This window comes from Thamnophis sirtalis, unplaced genomic scaffold (genome assembly GCF_051295495.1).
Source record: "Thamnophis sirtalis isolate CommonGarterSnake01/CBP01778 unplaced genomic scaffold, rThaSir2_p1.2 scaffold_5, whole genome shotgun sequence".
Lineage (NCBI taxonomy): Eukaryota > Metazoa > Chordata > Lepidosauria > Squamata > Natricidae > Thamnophis > Thamnophis sirtalis.
The window spans coordinates 18,874,868-18,895,798 of NW_028261385.1; the positions used below are offsets into that span (position 1 = coordinate 18,874,868).

The 20,931-nt window shown below is 40.3% G+C and overlaps 1 protein-coding gene across 1 annotated transcript in view; it reads right to left on the minus strand.

The window, feature by feature from the left end:
* CCBE1 (collagen and calcium binding EGF domains 1) overlaps window positions 1-20,601 on the minus strand; it is a 181,172-nt gene extending 160,571 nt beyond the window's left edge. The window contains exons 1-2 of the mRNA XM_087715375.1: window positions 20,441-20,601; window positions 20,218-20,298 (exon numbers count right to left, since the gene is read on the minus strand). Coding sequence (XP_087571501.1) covers window positions 20,218-20,298; window positions 20,441-20,601 — 242 coding nt within the window. The remainder of the gene's footprint in view (window positions 1-20,217; window positions 20,299-20,440) is intronic.
* Between the last annotated feature and the right edge of the window lie 330 nt (window positions 20,602-20,931).

The following is a 20,931-nucleotide window of genomic DNA, read 5'->3' on the forward strand; positions in this document are numbered from 1 at the left end:
AGCGCCGCTCACCAATGTAGCAGTATCCCGAAGGTGCCAAGCTGCGGGAACAGGGGGGGAAGCAAAGGTCATCGCGTTGTTTGGCGCTTTCGGGATACCACTAGGTTGGTGAGCAGCTCTGTGCCCAGCTGAAGAGGAAGGTTCTCCCTCCCCTCATAATAAGGCCCAGGCCATATTTTGTGGGTAAAAAAGAAAATAAGACTCTGTCTTATTTTCAGAGAAACACGGTAATAATACAGATGGATCGTCATTTGGAACACAACACACCAGATATCACAGTTGTCGAAAACCGAAATGTACAATTTATTGACATTGCGGTACCGGGAAATGCCAGAGTCAAAGAAAAAGAACTAAAAAAAAATCACAAAATACTGCGACCTGGCCATCAAAGCTACGCGATTACGGATGAAACATGTAACAGTGATACCCATTGTCATCGTGGCACTTGGTACCATGTTCAAGAATTTTATGAGACACATCAACAAATTGCAGTTTCCTGCAATAAGTGGAAATGCAAAAAACTCTGCTATTTGGACATTGTATATTTTAAGAAGGTACTTGGTTGATACCCAGGATGCTGGCAGCAACCCGTATCAACCATTAGCACCAGTCAATGGTATTTGTAACACATTTCTAAATGTTCAGTTGACTGAGTTTCAAGTTTAATGAATAATAATATCATAGCATATGACTGGATCTAAAATAAACCAGTTTTAATCCTTCCAAGACCAAGCAAACAAACCCACCAACAGGGCTGGTTTAACTTCCCACTCCAAGGCTAGGAAACATTCAGCTTTAAGACGCCTTGTAAAAATCCAGACTACTCAGGGCTATCTGGATCACTGGGGGTGTTGTTCCGTAAGGCAGGCATCATGACAGAAAAAATACAATTCCTAGGTCCCACAAGATGAGATTTCCTGATGGAAGGAACCTGGAATATGTCAATCCTGCCCTTTCTGACAAGACAACCAAAAACTCCCAGAGACAGACAGTCCTGCAAGTATCCTAGTCCTGTGCCCTCTCTGGGGCTTTATACGTGACAACCAGCATTTTGAATTGTACCCACAAGCCTATTAAGAACCAGTGCCGTTTGCACAGCAGAGGGTCACACATGACTTTATCCTGAAATCTGCAAAATTGCCTACGTCCCTGCATTCTGCATTGCAACTTCTAAATGCTCTTCAAGGGCAGCCCCACGTTGAGTATGTTACAGTAATCTAGCCGAGAGGTGACCAAGTCATGAGTTTATGTAGGTAGGGCTTCCCAATCCAGAAACTAACCCAATTGTGCAAAAGCCTTTGAAGCCAAGCTGCCAAACTGTTCTCCAAGGAGGAGCCATGAATCCAGAAAGACCGCCAAAGCTGTTGCAGGACAACGCTACCCCTTTCAGAGGTGATGGTGGAAAGTCTCTGCATAACAGGGAGCAAAATCACAGCCACTCAATCTTAGCAGGGCTGAGTTGGATCCTGTTCTTCCCCATCCAGACCCCACAAGCCTCTCATTCCTTAGAATTCTTGGGTGGCACATAGAAGCTTTGCCAGGTAGCCAATAAAAGGAATAAGCTAGGAAGCATAGGGCTCGCTTTGCTGTAGCCTCATTTACTTTTCATGTGTCATTAATTTATTTTTATTATGAAGTTATAGGAGCCCCTCAAGCTGGAGAGGCTCGGGCCTCTTAGGATTTCTAAAATCCATGCCCCAATGGTTGGGAGGCATGCAACTCAATAAACTCTGACATTTCAGGGGACCCCACTTACCCCAATAAGCGCAAATACAAACACACACGAGTACAGGCTCCAGAAATGCAATGGAACTTATTTTGAAATGAAGCCATGTAGGTTTATTCTGTAGCATTCTTTCATGGAAGAGAGTCCAACTGAACTCAGTGCTTATTTCTAAGTAGATCTGCAGAAAATCAAGCTAAACAATTTGCCCCATTGCCATTCGAAGAATCAGACCACTGGTTTGGCAGTTTACAATAACAATCCCTAAATAAATGGAAAACAAATAGTTTATATTGGCTCTTGATTCAAGTTCAAATCAGAGCCTTGCCAAGGATTTTGCTGGGTGGCCTTGGAAAAGTCACACTATGTTGTCCTCAGTTTTTAATTTGTTAACTATTGAATGAATTACCGTACCGGCTTACTGTGGAGGAATAGGATGTGGCTGTGCTACCACCCACCTTAAAATTTATGGATGTTATGGGAAATCTTTTGATTACATGGTACATCACAACCTCGTACTGTACCGTATGTCAAAATAAGACAATACCGCACAGATACTGGCTAGATGCAATCATCCAGTAATTTCCTTCCATATGCTTTGTTTTGGCTGCAATCCACAAACCACTTGACTCAATGGAATGGCTTAGCCCCAGTAAAATGGGAGATAACTGAAACCCAAATATGAAAAAGTGAGATGGTTTTTAAATTACACTTTATGGAGCACCATTGTTCAAATCGTCTTGCGGAGACAGATGGAGTTTCCTATCAAGCCTTTTAAAACAATGTAATCCTATGCACGTGCCTGTTTTAGATTTTTTGTCAGAAAGCTGTAGTTGGTAGGATTTACAAGCACTTGAGAAAGTTATGTGCAAAGATGAACGTCCCTCCTCAAATGCCCACAAAGCGGATTAGAGCTGGGAAAGCAATAGTAGTTAGGGATGAAAAAATAATTTTGCCCCAGACACTGCTGGAAGCAGATCTATAACACTTTGAATGAAAACCACACATGAAGTCCAACTAAACTTCAGTCCCTCCACTCTCTTTAAAAATTGGAAGAGCACAGGAGGGTTTCACTTAATTTACTGATAATTCGAAATAGCCATGGAGATCTTGCAGATTTCTTTAGCGTTTAAAATGTTCCATATGCTCATAGTAATATCAGACTCTTTGAAGAAAAGCTGTAGTTGTATTGTCTGGACATTTCAAGAAGTGCTGTCTAATATTATAAGAATGTCATGAGTTTGTTTGGTATTGTAGACATACAAGCCAAATGATGTGTAAGGCTGTCTTTGCCCTACTAGGAGTTTGATTTTTGGTCAACAGTTACAAAAGCTATACTTCAGTTTATTAACAAAAAAGTCCTAAACCTTAATATTTCACTCAGTGTCTATAAAAATCCCATTTCTTAATCTCCAAATTAATTCCTGTTCACTTACTGACATATTTACAGTGTTCCAATACTTGTTTTTAGCTTTGCATCTGAATCTTGTATGCTACTTTCACAGCTTATGGTTTGAGACATTCAAAGAGCACCCTATACATCAAGATATTATCTCTGCCAAAATGGGTGATGCCTCTTTAATGACCCTTCTCTTAACTTTCACTTTCAATCCCTCTTTTTCCTTTTTTTTTTTTTGTCTCCTCCAGCATTCTGCCTTTACTCTGCTTCACTCTCTGCATATCCTTTTTCTGGCTACTGGGCTGCTACCTCTTTACTTGTTCCTTTCTTCGTGTAAAATTGCAGCTGCCTCTGCTTATCCTCTTCTCACTTCCCTGACATTCCTGGAAGTCTTTCTTCCACAGAAAATTGTGGCCTCCAGCAGACACATGGTCCACAGTAACTTCAGCAACAAGTTCCATCTCTGCTTGTTTCTGTCAAACCTGTTTATCATTTAGCTAACTGGTAAGAAGGCAGAGAAAGTACAGAGAATTATGTTGTGTCTAGAACAGGGGTGTTAAACTCCATTTCACTGAGGGCCACATCAGGGTTGTGTTTGATCTGGGGGGGGGGGTAGGTGTGGCCAGCTCAACATCACTTGGGCCAGGGGCACCTGTGGTAGCCAAGTGCTAACTAAGACAGGACTTCCCTCAGACTGTCCCTCACTCTCATTAAAATCTCCTTCCTTCCTTCCTTCCTTCCTTTTCCCTCTCTCTTCATTCTTTCTTCTTTCTTCCCCTCTTTCCTTATTTTTCCTTCCTTGCTCTCTTCCCATCTTCCCTTTTTTTTCTTTGTCTTTCCGTTTCTCCTTTCCTGTCCCTTCTTGCATGCTCAAATGCAAAAGGGGAAATATTTCTCCTTTTGTTTTGTTTTTACTTTCTTTTGATAGCCTTAGGCCAGTGAAAATGGAGCCCAGGGGGAGGCTGCACACAGGCCCCATGCCCCATTTTCGATCACAACGGCCTCCTGCCAGCAAAAACAAGCTGCATTTTTGCTGGCAGAGGCAAAGTGGACCAGTCCTTTGCTGTTTCCAGGCTGGCCCCACGGGCCAGATCTAAGCATCCTATGGCCCAGATCTGGCCCACGGGCCTTGAGTTTGACACCTCTAGTCTAGTCTAAAACAACCCCAGACCTACCTGTGTGGGAAGGACTTGCATCTATCAGAGGTTCTGTGTCAGAACCAACCAAAGGAGACAGGAGTGGTAGGAGGAAAAGAGTTATCCTTTCCTTTCTGATCTTTTATAGCCAGTTTGTGTCATCCAAATATAGTAGTATAATTTGGTGAGAAAGATGAGCTGGCCATTGAAGAATTACTCAGAAGAACAGATAATAACATTTTGTTTAACAACCAGTGTCAGATAAATAGTAGACATTCACAGAGAAGGATATTCTGAGTTTATATAAAATACCACTTGATTTCATTGAGGACCTTGGGGGGCAGGGTTGGGCATGGCCAGCTTGACGTCACTTGGGCCAGGGGCTGTGGTGGCCCAAGCTCTCTGCTAGCAAAAACAGGGTCCTGAACTCCTTTTCAGCTGCAACAGCCTCCTGCAATCCTCTGCCAGCAAAAATGGAGTTGGGAGTGCCACTCACAAACTCCATTTTTGGCTGCAATAGCTACATTTTTGCTGACAGAGGCATTGCGGGCCGGTCCTTTGCTGTTTCCAGGGCAGTCCCATGGGCCAGATCTAAGCACCCTGTGGGCCAGATCCAGCCACTGGGCCTTGAGTTTGACACCCTTGTTGTAGAAACAGAAGATCATGTCCAAAAGGTTCAGAAATTTGAAGGCAAATCAGATGTTTGGTAAGATGAAATGCAATCAGATTTTATTGCAACTTTAATGACAGTAACTCCCATGATGCCGCTAAAATTCAACAGCAGGAATCAGTCATAGGCATGATTATTCTTTCTTTCTATTTAAGATGGAAATAATTAAATCCTGAAAACTATTGGATTTATGATGGAGATCATTCAATAAGGCACTTTTCTTTTCTGGATCCACTCCACTGAGTTGTGAAGCATCTGAAGTCAATATATCTATATCTACTGTATATCTATATCTACAGTATGTATCTCTATAGAGATATCTATCTACCCATCCATCCACCCACCCACCCACCCATCTACACACACACACACTTGCAGATCCTTAACAAATAGGACAAACATCTAATCTTGAGTAGGCAGTTATCCAAAATTTCCTATAGAGGCTGAAAAAAGGCCCCCTGGCCATGAACCTCCTCAGCCCCCCAAAATCAAACACAGCCCTGATGCATCCCTCAATGAAATTGAGTTTGACATCCATGATCTTGATCCTATCTATCCTAACCACCCCAGCATTTGTGATCTAAGATAGCTACCTTACCCTATATAATAAAAAAAACCATTTACTAATGCAGTATTTTACAAACACAGATAAAAGTCATTGACTTACAACCATTCTTTTAGTAACTGTTTGGAATTAGGAAGTCACTGAATGAAGAGATTTAAGAGTTTTGCCTGAGATTATGGCTGTTGTATTACCCCCACAGTCACGTGAACAAAATTTTGGTGTTTGGCAATCCACCCAACCTTACAGCCAATTGCAGGGACACTGCAGCGTGTTCCCCCAATCCTACACTTGTGTCCCCACCCCCTGGAGATCACATTCAAGAAAGAGAAACTGTTTGCTTCTCCTCTCAACCTTTCTGAGGCCACGTGGTAGTACCAGGGAAGCAAGTGCCATTTTGAAGAGGCCACTATTCATTGCAGCTGCTCCCAAAATGGCACCCTTGGGGACTTCCGGGACACCACCACATAGCCTCCACTGTGTAGGAAGATTGTGTAAAAGAATGGTTGCTTTCTGAAGATTTACTGAAAAGTGACCAATCGGTATTGGGGGAGTGGGGAGGAAGGTGTGGGGCCCAATAGGAAAGGAAGCGAATCCAAGGGCTGCAGGGATCCAGAGGGATGGGGAAATCAGCAAAAGCCTGGGGGGATCTAGTAAGCTGGGAAGGGTGCCTCAGGGAATAGGGGAGGCCCAGGACAGGCTACATGAGAGCTGGAAAGTTGCTGCAATGTGGGCTTGTGTCTGCAATAGGACTCCTAGGGCCTCCCTCATCTGAGGCACCCCATGCTCTGCTTAACAACTTAATGACTGCAATGGGGAGAGCAGAGATTCAGGTCGTTAAGCAAGGAGATCACATGTAATGAATGGGTCCATTACAGCCATAATTTGAAGACTAGCCACATTTCTACAAAAACAAAATCCCTTTGTCTTTTCCTTTTTAAATAACATTTTATTAAAAATTAAAACACAGAGAGGAATAAACTAGAACTTAATATTTAGAATGAAAGAAGGGGGGGATCAAAGAAAAGAGTGCAGAAATAAAATTAAAAAGAATTGTAATAATTTGACTTCTGGTTTTTATTTTACAGCATTATAAATATCAATATAAAATAACTTCTTACTTTATGGTTAGGGCATTGTTTACATTTTTCTGTAATCTATTATTTATATTCTAATCCTCAAAAACCACGCCTCATTACCATCTATTCCTCCATTGTGGCTAAAGTCAAATCTTTCCACCTTTGCGCATATACTAATCTCATTGCGGTCATCATATATAAAAACAAAGTTACATAATATTTTTTCCAGCTGCTTATCCATCAATACCACCACCTCCCTAAAAAAAAAAAAAACTCTGGTTTCAATTGTATCTGACTCTTTAAAATCTTTCTATTATTGTATATAATTGATTCCAAATTTTTCTGACTTTTTTTAAATCCATCCAACAAGCATTATAAAATGTCCCTTCTTGCGAGTTACATTTCCAGCATAGGTTTGAACCCCCCCCCCCGAGTTTTACTTTTTATGGATCCTTACTGAAAGTTATTCCAAATTTCAGCTGAAAATGTTTTTCTTTTTGGCTTGACTAAATTCCTTAGTTGCCCTTGGAGTTTAAGGATATGTAAATTTATTTGCTCATATAATTGACTCCCTGTAACTGTTGCTGGCAGTCATGCCTCCAAGATCAGACATTCTTGCCAAAACTTGCTCTACAGCCCCCCCCCTTTTTTTAAAAAAAAATCAATTTTCAAATCAGGAAAGTTTGCTTCTTTAGCAATGTAAATTGTTAGAGAAGAGGAAAACTCTACGAATGCCAAGGTTCTGTACATCATTCTCTCATATATCCACATACTCTACAGCATTGTTGGACTGTAGCCAGAAAGTCAAATTAATAGTCAAGATTTCAGTTTGGGAAACTTTCATGTATGCAGAGACTGAAAAAAGCTGCAGATCAGGGGGGGGATCTACAGGTAATAAGCAAACAACAAGGGCAGTTTGGTGCCATAATGTTGAAAAGGAATTGCTTTCATCAGGTGCACCCAGCAGCACAAGTAATTATCAGTTTCATTTGGCTGCACCAAACTGGCTTTGAATGCCAACAGAGGCCAAAGTATTTACTAAGGAAAATGTCAGACCCTTTCAGTGTTAATCACTGCTGTCTGCCTGGGTGTAGTTAACAATTTTTATAAACAGCCTGGAACCATTAAACCCGCCATACATCTTCCTGACTAGCTTGCAGCTTATAGCAAATGTTTACACATGTAGGGTAATCAGCTGCTTTTGACACACAGTGTCTCAAAGACACACATTATCTTCTGAGTTCAGCACCAAGAGAATATTTCCCTCTAAAGCCACTTCATACAGACCACAATACTTGCACATCTCACAAGTCTTCTAGTGTCATAACAACATACTGCAGACCCTAGCAGATACACCAAGTATGCACTGTTGATACAAAGATAGTACAATCACAGCAGAAATGTCTCAGCAATTTCACACTTTGCACTGTTTTTCAGATACATTATGCTTAGCTTTTAATATGGAAGCCCTTCAAGCTTATGGCTGTATTCCAGTCAAAAACACATGTATATTTTTCTGATTATGATTCAGCTACATAATTTGCATATCCAGACAATAGTTAGCATGTTCTTTCTCAAATTATTTTTAGCCTGCCTTGAAGCCCACCCATAGTATGTTAACAAGGAGTATAATCTGCCTCATTACTTTCTCCCTTTTTGCCCTAACTTTGCCTTATTATATTGATATGCGACATTATTCTTTTGTGCTGCAAATATTTAAATTTTCACTTCAAAATAAATTTTGAATTATTAACCTTTAAATACATTTAAGAGATTAAGGCTGGAATTCTTCTAACAATGTAGGTCATAGAAGGTGATATCAGTAACTTAAATTTGGCTGAACTCAAAACAACCAATTCTGTACAGTTTGTCAGTCATCCAGGTCATGTACATACTTAGTAAATACTTTGTCCCAAAGGTGCTTTTTCAGGAGGCAACTGGACTTTCTTGTTTTTTCTTTGAAGATCTTTCGCTTCTCATCCAAGAAGCTTCTTCAGCTCTGACGGGATAGTCCTTCCATTCCCCACTATCCTGTCAGAGCTGAAGAAGCTTCTTGGATAGCAATAGCAATAGCAGTTAGACTTATATACCGCTTCATAGGGCTTTCAGCCCTCTCTAAGCGGTTTACAGAGTCAGCATATTGCCCCCAACAACAATCCGGGTCCTCATTTTACCCACCTCGGAAGGATGGAAGGCTGAGTCAACCCTGAGCCGGTGAGATTTGAACAGCCGAACTGCAGAACTGCAGTCAGCTGAAGTAGCCTGCAGTGCTGCATTTAACCACTGCGCCACCTCGGCTCTTTTTAAGATGAAAAGTGAAATATCTTCAAAAGAAAAAAACAATGAAATCCAGTTGCCTCCTGAAAAAGCACCTCTGGATCAAAACAACCAATTTTAAGTGGTTAAGCAGAGTTGAATCTTGTAATTTGAATAGCTGTATGCAAATTTGAAAAATGGAAGAAGGCAATGCCAATCCACTTGTCAGATACCAAGGAATCTACCTGGAAGTGCATATGCTATAAACCAGAATCAAGCTCAACTTAGAAGATACTTTATATTTAATAAAGGTAAGCCTCTCAAAGGTGCTTTTTCAAAAGGGAGCTGGACTTTCTTTGTTTTTCCCTGAAGATGTTTTGCTTCACATCCAAGAAGCTAGTTCAGTTCAGTTCACTTCACTTCTGAAACTGAAGAAGCTTCTTGGATGAGAAGCAAAACATTTTGAAGAATAGCAATAGCAATAGCAGTTAGACTTATATACCGCTTCATAGGGCTTTCAGCCCTCTCTAAGCGGTTTACAGAGTCAGCATATTGCCCCCAACAACAATCCGGGTCCTCATTTTACCCACCTCGGAAGGATGGAAGGCTGAGTCAACCCTGAGCCGGTGAGATTTGAACAGCCGAACTGCAGAACTGCAGTCAGCTAAGTAGCCTGCAGTGCTGCATTTAACCACTGCGCCACCTCGAAGAAGAAACAAAGAAAGTCCAGTTGCCTTTTGAAAAAGCACCTTTGGGACAACCATGACCTCAATGACTGAGAATCTCCATAGACATAAAGGTAAGCATGTTTCTGACTAGTTAAACAGACATAGAATTATGTCGCATTAATGCAAACATTTGAAGTGCATGTTATTATTTGCACTATAATTCCAGTTAGTAATACTAGAAACCTCTATATCACTCCTACCAAAATTATTTCAGTGCATTTTCCGACAAGGAAGATGCTCCTGTTTTCTCTTGAAAACACTTTTCATTTACAAATCATAAATAAATCATAATCTAAGGAGTATGTGTAAAATGGAAAATGTGTTTTAGGCAGTAAAAAAGAAGCCCAGAACACTGTTTTAGCTTTTAGCAAACAAAACAACAAGCAAAATTCAGAGGGTCTTATGCTCCTAATTCAACAATGTTAGCCATCAACTTACGACTGGTCACTTAGAGATCATTTGAAGTTTTAACTAATCCAAAAAGGGGGCTTACAACCCAGATTTGATGACCAGACCACACCTGGAGCCACATGAATGAACTTCAGACCCTCAAAAACACGGCTGCATTTATAGCCATTTAAGCGTTACACAAATATACAACTACCTTTTATGACAATTTTGCCAAAACCCAGCACTAACAATTTTCAGCAAATTTAATAACTGTGGTGTTCTGTTAAGGACCATCATATTCACTTAATGGCCACTGCAAAAAAGGCCATCAAATCGTGTTGGTCACTTGATTGACCCTTTTACAACTGTTCCAAAATACAACCGTAATGGGCAAGCTCCATTATAGTCATACATTAAGCAATAGCAATAGCAATAGCAGTAGACTTATATACCGCTTCATAGGGCTTTCAGGCCTCTCTAAGCGGTTTACAGAGAGTCAGCATATTGCCCCCAACAATCTGGGTCCTCATTTTACCCACCTCGGAAGGATGGAAGGCTGAGTCAACCCTGAGCCGGTGAGATTTGAACCGCTGAACTGCTGATCTAGCAGTAGCCTGCAGTGCTGCATTTAACCACTGCGCCACCTCGGCTCTTAAGGACTACCTGTAGTGCATTTCATTTCTCTGTTTACTTCTGTTCATCAACTCATTGATCTTAGTCACCCCTTAGTCACTTTTTTTACAGTCAATGTCCTTTTTCCCCCCCATTCCTCTTCCAGAATATTTCTGCCCATAGTACAACTAGTTCCATTTTGACCCAGATTAGCTGAATCCAATAGCAGTAGACTTATATACCGCTTCATAGGCCTTTCAGGCCTCTCTAAGCGGTTTACAGAGAGTCAGCATATTGCCCCCAACAATCTGGGTCCTCATTTTACCCACCTCGGAAGGATGGAAGGCTGAGTCAACCCTGAGCCGGTGAGATTTGAACCGCTGACCTGCTGATCTAGCAGTAGCCTGCAGTGCTGCATTTAACCACTGCGCCACCTTGAATCCACATGGAATGACCAGCTGAATGTGGCTATTTCATAATTGAAATGTTTTGTGCATGGAACATTTTGCACATACTCAATCCATTTTATTGATCGGTCTTTCAATGCTACTATCTGCAGAATATCAAAATTCTACATAAAACAAATCACTTACAAAACCTTCCATTCCCGAGCTGATATTTTATAGGCTTTCACTTAAAATAGAATGCTACATTAAAATGATGCAATGTGTAACTGTAAAACCTGCAGGCTGTGCTTTTGGGTATTACACAATACCACAATAAATGTGCTAGAAAATGGCTATGCTATCTTTATATGGCAACTATTTCTACAGTGCCGGAAAACTTTCATATTATTTCAATATTCACATCAATTCTGTCTTGCAAACACTTGAGCCATGTCCAATTTGAAAAAAAGAAACACCAATTTGCTCTTAGGATAACTTCTACAATAATTGCCTAGGCCAATGTTTCCACAACCATAAACCACAAAATAAATGTTTGGAAAAACGGGCAGCTCACTCAGTTAAACAAACACCCTCTCCATTAAAGAATATAAATAAATAAAATAAAATAATTATGATTGCGCTTGTGTATACTTTGCTATCCTATCCAGAATGGCATTTTAAACTAAATTTTGTATATGAAAAAAAAATCCAAAGTTTTGGATAAGAATTCAAACTTATTTATGAACTCACACTCATGGCTTTATTCGACATTATTGTCAATACATGTAGTCTTAACTTTATGACCACAACTGCTTTAATTGAAGAAAGTGAATGATGATATAATTATGCTGTGAAATAATCTAACAATAATAAAATGAAAAATTAATATAAGGTCTGGTGATATAATGTATAATGTTAAGAATTTATTATAATGATATCTCGCTGCTGATAAGCAATTTTAATAAGGGAACAAATGAAAACTGGTATATATATGCGTCTTGTTGAAAAATGAAGGAATAAGATCTCTGAAGGTATGAAATGCAAGGAAAATAATGAATATAAGTATACTTTCTGGGGAAAAATAATGCTAATGTTAACTGAATATATATTGTAGAATGAAAATGAGGCTTTTAGTTATACTAGATGAAGCATTTGAGACGGTAAATATTATTCAAAGATGTAGATGTTAAAACACTTGTAACCAAACGACATGCTGCATGTGATGATGGTTTTTTTTCTCCATTTTGTGCTTTTTTCTTTTCTTTTCTTTTCTTTTTTAATTCTATTTTATTGTTGTGCCTATTAAATATATAACAGAGAGATACGGTGTGTGTGTGTGTGGGGAAACGTAGTAGGGATGGATTGCCACAGGCAGGGGAATAAGAAACGATACTAAATTATAATCTATTAAATGAAACAATGAATGTATAAGAATGATAAAGGTTAAAACACCTGTAATCAAATGACATACTGCATGTGATGATGGGCTTTGTTTTGGTTTTTTTTTCTTTTTTTTCTTTTCTGCCTTTCTTTTTCTATTGTTGTGTGATTATGTTATCTATGTAACAAAAAACAAAAAAAATTCTATTAAAAAAAAAAACTTTATGACCACAACTGAGCCCAAAATTTCTGTGGCTAAGCAAGATGGCTGTTAAGTGAGTTTTGTCCCATTTTACGATCTTTCATGCCAAAGTTTTAAAGTAAATTACTGTGGTTGTTAATACCGTTTCTCCTAAAATAACACCTCCCTGGATAATAAGCCTAATCGGGCTGTTGAGCGCATGCACTAAAATAAGGCCACTCCGAAAATAAGCCCTCCACGAAAATATTGCAACACAGCAGCAGCCATGAGGTGACCACACTCGCCGCCTCCTGCACCTGAAAAATAATAAGTCTGCCCCGAAAATAAGGCCAAGCACTTATCTCGGGGGTCAAAAGAAAATAAGACACTGTCTTATTTTTGGGAAAACATGGTAATATGGTTAAGTGACTCTGGTTTCCCCATTGACTTTGCTCGTCCAAAGGTTGCAAAAGGTGATTACATGACCTTGGGACACTCCAAATGTCATAAAGATGAGTCAGTTGCCAACTGTCTGAATTTTGATCATGTAGCCATGGGGATTCATGTGAAGAATGCGCTCATAAGTCACTTTTTTCAGTGCCATTGTAACTTCAAACGGTCCCCAAATGAACTGCTGTAAGTCAAGGACTTGTATTTGGGGATGTTCTCCTCAAAAATGATTTAGCACAACTTGTAACATCATCCATAGGGTCCCCTTGGGGTGGCATCAGTGGTGGGATATGACCTGTACATCTCAGTATGGGCATACTGGTGCCTGCTGGGAGCACCAGGTACCGCTCCGGTATGATGCTCCAGAGGGCCCACCTGCCCGCTGTTTGGTAAACTCTCCGTTGTGAGAGTGAGTACGTTCAGAGAAGCATTGTTAGAGTTGTGTTGGATAACACACAAACCAGCATACAGAGACACTGCAGTTTAAATAGGCTTTTACTTTCGTGGAAATAGAGGTATCAGAGTCCATCAAACAGTCCAAGTTATACACTGATAAGACAGTTAGTCATCAACGTCTTTCAGTTAAGGGGTAATCCAAATAATATAGTCCAGTATCATATAATCAGTTCAGAACTCAAAGTTTGCTAGCAGTTGCAAAACTTACAATAGCTCACGGCACTCAGATCAGATCAGCCCAGCATCTAACGAACAGAGAGCTAACAGTCATTCTGGGTCCCTCTTATGGCCAATTGAGGAAAAACAGCAACCAGTCACATTTTACAGTATGATTTAAAGAAACAGGTATAGCATTGTTACATGATTTACAGTATATATTGCCAACCCAACCATTAGAATTATATTCCTAACACTCGCCCACCCTCATCTGTATTTAAGCCGATCGGGATTTTTGCGCACTCACACGGAGTGTACGGCGCCTGTGCGACACTCCTCCGAGCAGCTGGAGTGTCACGGGCGGTAAGTAAGCATGCGCATACTGCACACATGCTGTGTACGTGCACATGGTGGATGCCCAGACCCGTTGCAGCGTACCAGTTGCAACGGGATCCGGAACCCAACACTGGGTTGCATCTTCTCAACAGCATGAGCAATGGTCTTGATGTTGTGGAATATCCCATCTAGCCTCTCATAACTGTGTGTTGTGAAACCCACTGGTATTTTAATGGCCATTCCTCCACTGATCTCTAGGATTTTGTTTTGAAGTTATTTTATTAGATTAGTGGGAGTTATGATCTGGGGAATGTCTTGATTTTATGGGTGATGCTTTTACTCATTTCACATACAAGGCTCACAAAGTTAAAACTGAGACTTTATCTCCACCTTCTTGTAAATTGGCTTTTTCCTTAAATATTTTTGTTAATATGTTAATAAATGTAATGTAATGTAACAAGGGTGTAAAACTTACGATGACACATTGTCAAATGACATATTGCAACTTTCCCCCCTTCACTAAAGCAGGGGTGGGTGTGGCCAGCACGTCACGCATCCAGCCTGTGGACAGCGAGTTTGACACCCCTCTAATAGTATAGTATAGTATAGTATAGTGTAGTGTAGTGTAGTGTAGTGTAGTGTAGTGTAGTGTAGTGTAGTGTAGTGTAGTGTAGTGTAGTATAGTATAGTGTAGTGTAGCATAGTATAGTATAGTACAGGGCGGGGCATAACCTTTTCCTAGGGGGTCACAGCAACACTTGTAATAACAACACAAATAATTCATACACCATTCGAAAGCCCATCAAAAACTGAGTTTATTGACACGATTTAATAGTCAGTATGACCACCATTAGCCCTTCGAACAGCATTCAAACGAGGTGGATAAGAACACAACAAATCTTCAAACAGTTCCGTTCGATTTTCCAGATTTTCCAGAGGGCGGGGCATAACCTTTTCCTAGGGGGTCACAGCAAGATCGACAGCAGTTTATAACTTCCGCGACACCTCATTTTAAAGCCCATAAAAAACTGAATTGAATGAGCTATTAAATGTTAAATTTGTTTCGGTTGAAACTTTGAGAATGAATTTGGAAACTGTGTTGAAAAATCTGGAAAATCGAACGGAACTGTTTGAAGATTTGTTGTGTTCTTATCCACCTCGTTTGAATGCTGTTCGAAGGGCTAATGGTGGTCATACTGACTATTAAATCGTGTCAATAAACTCAGTTTTTGATGGGCTTTCGAATGGTGTATGAATTATTTGTGTTGTTATTACAAGTGTTGCTGTGACCCCCTAGGAAAAGGTTATGCCCCGCCCTGTATAGTGTAGTGTAGTGTAGTATAATATAGTATAGTGTAGTGTAGTATAATATAGTATAGTATAGTATAGTGTAGTGTAGTGTAGTGTAGTGTAATATAGTATAGTGTAGTGTAGTGTAGTATAATATAGTATAGTATAGTGTAGTGTAGTGTAGTGTAGTGTAGTGTAGTATAGTATAGTATAGTGTAGTGTAGTATAATATAGTATAGTGTAGTGTAGTGTAGTGTAGTATAGTATAGTATAGTGTAGTATAATATAGTATAGTGTAGTGTAGTGTAGTGTAGTGTAGTATAATATAGTATAGTGGAGTGTAGTGTAGTGTAGTGTAGTATAGTATCGTATCGTATCGTATCGAATAGAATAGATATTTTAATGTTTTACACTATGGTTTTTATCTTCAGTCACTTAATGGCAAAATGGACAAGATATAAATTTAATAAATAAATGAAAACACACAAAAATACAAAATAAATATCCCAAAATTCACAACGAAAACCAGTACAACCCATTGAAAACAGCAAAAACAATTAACAACACAGTCTGCCTGAATATAATGCAATTTACCAACAATATAGTTTTTCACAAACTCTACTTCAACACTATCCTTAGGCAAAATGGCAAAGCCAAGTCTTCAGAAGGGCAAAGACCAATCTAAATGCCGGAGGAATAATGTTTTCAATGTGAATAAAGAGTATGACTTTTAAAAAATAAACAAATAAATAATAAATCTTCATATCATAAAATATACAAAGAGGTGGGATGATCTATAGCCCATTTGAAAGGCCACGTCTAGATACTCAGACTTATTTGTGCTTGCATGAGATCAAAATTCAAGGAACTGCCCTTGATTTGTGCTCTGAATTTTAGAATTACTACTTGTACCTCATTTGTTTGTTTCAGTAAAACTTTTCTGCTACTGGAACATTTTCACAAATTAGTAGTTTAAACCCAGCAAAAATGTTACAGAGTGAAAAAAATGTTATGTATAAACAGCAGAGGGACCTTGATTAGTACAAGATAGACAGTTCGGGAGCAGAACAATGATTGCAAGTACCGTAATGAATTGTTACTTTGTTCTAGAGTTCTCAAAAGTTATTTCTTTTAATATTTTTAATATGAATTATTTATTTAATATTGTGTTATTTTATTTAATATAAAATTGCTTTAAAATAAACGTTTGTTCATTTTAAAGTATAGAGTTTAATATTATTCTATAGTATTATATTATACTGGACCTTTTAATTTACAGAATCCTTATTTTATATTATGATGTTATTATCAATTGTAATATTGTATTGTCATATTTTTTTCTTAGCAAATTTATCTAGCTGCCCTTCTCATAAGCATGTCTCTGGACAATGTACAAGGAAAAAAACATTAAAACAAATCTAAAACAATAATTAATAAATTCACACAAATGCAGTAGTTCTCATTTAGCAATCACAATTGGAACCGGTAACTATCATTAAGTGAAGCAGTCACTAAGTGAATTTGTAACTGTGCTTATCATATTTCAGCTTTCCTTTGCTTTACAGACCTGCTAAAGTCATACATGTGAGGACTGCTTGATGGCAATACTTCGTCATCATTGTTGTAATAACATCTTACAAATGCATCTTGCATCATCTCATGGACTTTCTATTTCCATGAAACCCCCAACATGTTATTGTATCAATTGCTGTTTTATTCTATAGTTGGTACTAAGATATTAGCACACCATAAAGAAAAAAATTACTATTCCACTATTATCTTTCATAAGCAATGCTGTATCACAGCCTCCAGAGAGGAACAAAGAAAATGTCCAGTTGAGTACAGTACCACCAATGCACAAGCTCCTTAGAGTGAACTTTTTAGGAAATTGGAATTCATATAACACCAAGCGTTCTACAACATCAAAAGAACTGAATGAGCATCAGGACGCAGGGCAAGAAGACAGCTCAATGGTAGTGAAACATACCATGGCGAGCAGGCCAAGTGACCAGTGGTGAATGCAGGAAGGCTGAACCCCCATGTCAATAATCCTCATGGATTATCTGTTGTTTGACCATTGGTTTAGGCGCTGCTATAATTAAAAACAACTTCTATGCTGAAGGCAAATATTGGTTCCCTTGTATTAAAAAAAGCTGTGATAAAGACTCTCTGCCTTCCTTCTCCCCCAGATGTTCCTCTCAATACTAGCAGAAAACAACCATAAACTACGGCAGTTAAGATTTTCAGTACTGACTGTACACATCGGTAAATTTTGTCAATAGTATAGCAGCAACACCAACCTTTAGCTACGAGCACATTCTGTAATTCTGAATACAATTAGCACACATTGTGCAAGAACAAAGTTGGCTAGTAAGTTGGTGGAAATCTGCTTACAGATCCATTGCTGTGATTCATAATTTGAATTATACATACAAATTAAAATGTTTTGACTATGCTTAAGGAGCGCAGAACCTGCATGGAAACAAAATCAGTTAAAACTTAAATTTGATTGTCGTCATATTCATTAAAGAAACAGATTTCAGTGGGACTTAATGAGTATTCAAGATGTTTTGGATTTCATTTCCTAGCTATTTTCAGAATCATTGGAAAACTCTTCAAAACCAAAACCAAAAAGACTATCAATAGCAAAATTAACCACATTCCAAAAAAAAATCTGTATGGTAGGTCAGGTTACAGGGTTCTGAATACAAGTAATTGTGGATTTTCCCTTACATCTTGATTTTTCTATGTTAAACTAAAAAGAAAAAAGGAGATATTTTTACAGCCGTTACCTGTGATTTTTTTTAAAAAAAAAACTGAAATTATCAAACAAAAAGAAACAGAATTTGTAGCTCTGATATATAAGCATACCAGGACTGTGCAGGACTTCAGATTTTCTTCCAAAAATAGTGGTTCAGAGCACACGGGAGCATAAACACACAACCCATTTATAACTCTTTAAAGCAGACATGTCTTTTGCCTGGCTCAGGTGCAGAAAGCATTTCTAGGATTTTACGTTTTAATTATACTAAGTAATCAATGGCCAGGCTTATGGGAGCTCCTGACAATCAGCTGTAATCAGAAATATACAAAGTCTGCCTCCTTACACATTTAAAAAAAACATTATTCCTATACATGGGAATATTACATGCACTTTTATGTAAAGCTATTGTGAGGATGGAGAGAAGGCAGTAAATGCAGGGAAGTCCATTTCAGACTAAAATGAACAAACGTATTTGTGAAATGCCTTATAAGTACAGCTTTTATGTTAGGTCCAATTTATAACTTCAAGACAGAAGGAACTTGGAAGGAAGCAGTGATCACCACACAAGTGCTAACTGGAGATCTGTATACAAAATCAAGCAATGGGCAAATGAGAGGAAACTTCAGGCACTCAACACTCCTGCAGTTTAATCCTCCACCTGTCCATTTGTAATGGCTCACCACCAGCTTCACAGCTGTTTGAAATCAGGATGAGCAATAGGCGGCCTTGGGGTTCAAATCAGAGAACTTAACAAGTATTGCCTGTATTCCAGAACTACATTATAGTAGATCAGCTGTCTTTCTTCACTATTGAGTTTAGTTTTCTCTTTCACTCAGAGTCAGCAAAAACTATATGGCATGAACACAGCTGTTCCTATCACCAACCCCCATTCTGCCTCCTTCTGATCTCTGCCAATCACCTGACCTCCCACCAAGTCATTGTGTCCAACACCTTGAGATGGTCAAAATAAATCTTAATGAAACACCTGTATAGTTTTAGGAGGATTTAAGCCTGTCTCAGAAAATGAGATTCCCAGCTGGCACTAAGGTTAGGGGCAAGTAAGGAATGGTCTGAGAACTGAAGAAAAGAACCTACTGATGGGCCAATAATAATAGATGCAGTGGGGCTGGGAGCAGACAGGGTCAGCTTCTGAATTCCTCAAGGATCCATAACTACAGAAAGTTTATGTTCCTTGAAGATGGGCTCCAGCACCAGTCTGAAAGCTTGGAAGACAAAACGCTTGGTCCCTGTTACTGACCCAGATTGGATCCTGCAACATTATCCCGGGAAACAGATATTCATTCGTGATCCATAACTAATATCCTAAAGGGATATTAGAAGTATCCATCTACTTCTCTCCTCCCCCCCCCCAAGTTTTATTTGTTTTATTTATGAAACATCCAATTTTCATTGAACAGTGTGTGTTCTGGGTGCAATTGTGCTTAAGTAATCATATTATACATTTTTGTTGTTATAATTCATCACCATCATATTAATAATATAATAATATCATAACATTAATATTTAACATTTAACATCATCTTCTTTAACAATTCTCCTCTTTAGTATTTCCTCCAGTTGTAGCTCTTCCTTTCTAACTTCTATTATTTAGCCATTGATAAAATATGTCCCATATCAAAACGTATTCCGTTTCTTCTTTATCTTTAATAGCTAGTGTTAATCTATCCATTTCTGCACAGTCTAAAACTTTCTTGATCGCATTCCCCTCAGACGGATCTCATCATCTTTCCATTGTTGCACAAATAGAATTCTAGTTGCAGTTATGATTTTTTTCCATGGCTAGAAAAAAAATGACAAGGCAACATACAGATCTGAAACCAGAGATAATTTTTTGTGGGGCATTTTATCTGAAACGTGGGATAGAAAGACACCCACATACTTGATTTTGCATATCTCACTTCTCTTTTTTTTAATGCCTCTGCTCACCTTCCCACCTTTGGTGGGGGTTGGAGCCAAAGCAGCAGCAGCACCAGAGAGACGCCCCTTCCTCTAATAAACCCGTGGCTGATATATGGCTTCGCCGGGTCTCTTCGGTGCTACGAGGCAAAGGGAGACCTTCCGCGAAGTGACCACCCCTTCAAAGTCTGCAGCACCGGTGACCCGGGCCCTTCCGAGTCCCAACCCGGGTTCTCGCTGGTCCTTAGGAGAAGCTGACACGCGTGCCTCCCCCCACCCCCTCTCCTCAACCGTCCCAGCAGCTCTTCCATCGGCGGCAAAGGCGGGAGCGCGCGGCGCCACTCACCTGAAGCAGGTGCTGAGTTCCCCGCCGGGCTTCAGGCACGGGTATTTGGTGGTGGCGACTCTGCTCTCGGAGCACACTTCCCTGCGAGGCGGACAAGAAGGAGAGACAGGCGCTGAGTCGCCCAACCGATTGGAAAACCAGGCAAAGCGAAGTGGGGAGGGGGGGGAGAGAAAAAAAGAAGGAAAGAAACGCGGGCGCGGCTCTGCCCCTCCCCGCCACCCACCTGTCGCTCTCCTCAGGTTCCTCGCGGTAAGTCCACGCGTGGCCGAGAGCCGCCAGGAGGAGCAGCAGCAGCAGCCACAGGCGCAGGCTCCGCGAGGGCGAGCGCAGCGCGAGCTGCAGAAGGCGCCTGGCACCTCCCCCGCCGTCGCCGCGCGGCACCATCGGGCGTCCCTCGGCGGCTCGCGATCCGCGCCGCACGGGGCTCTGGACGCCGCCGACGCCGGGCGCGCTGCAGGCGAGGGAGGAGGCGGAGAGGCCGCTGCCTGCCCCCTCGCTCCCTCCCGCCGCTCTCCCCCCCCCAACACACACACACACCCCAACCCACGCGCGCGCGCTGCGGGACGGCGGGCAGGGCTGAGAAAGGGGCCACCAGGCGCCGCCGAAGGGCGAGCGGAGAGCGGGCTGGGCTGACCAGGCTAGGGAAAGAGGGAGGGAAGACGAGGAAACCAGAAGCCGGGAGAGTCGGCGAGGGCGGGCGGCTCGTCGGAAGCT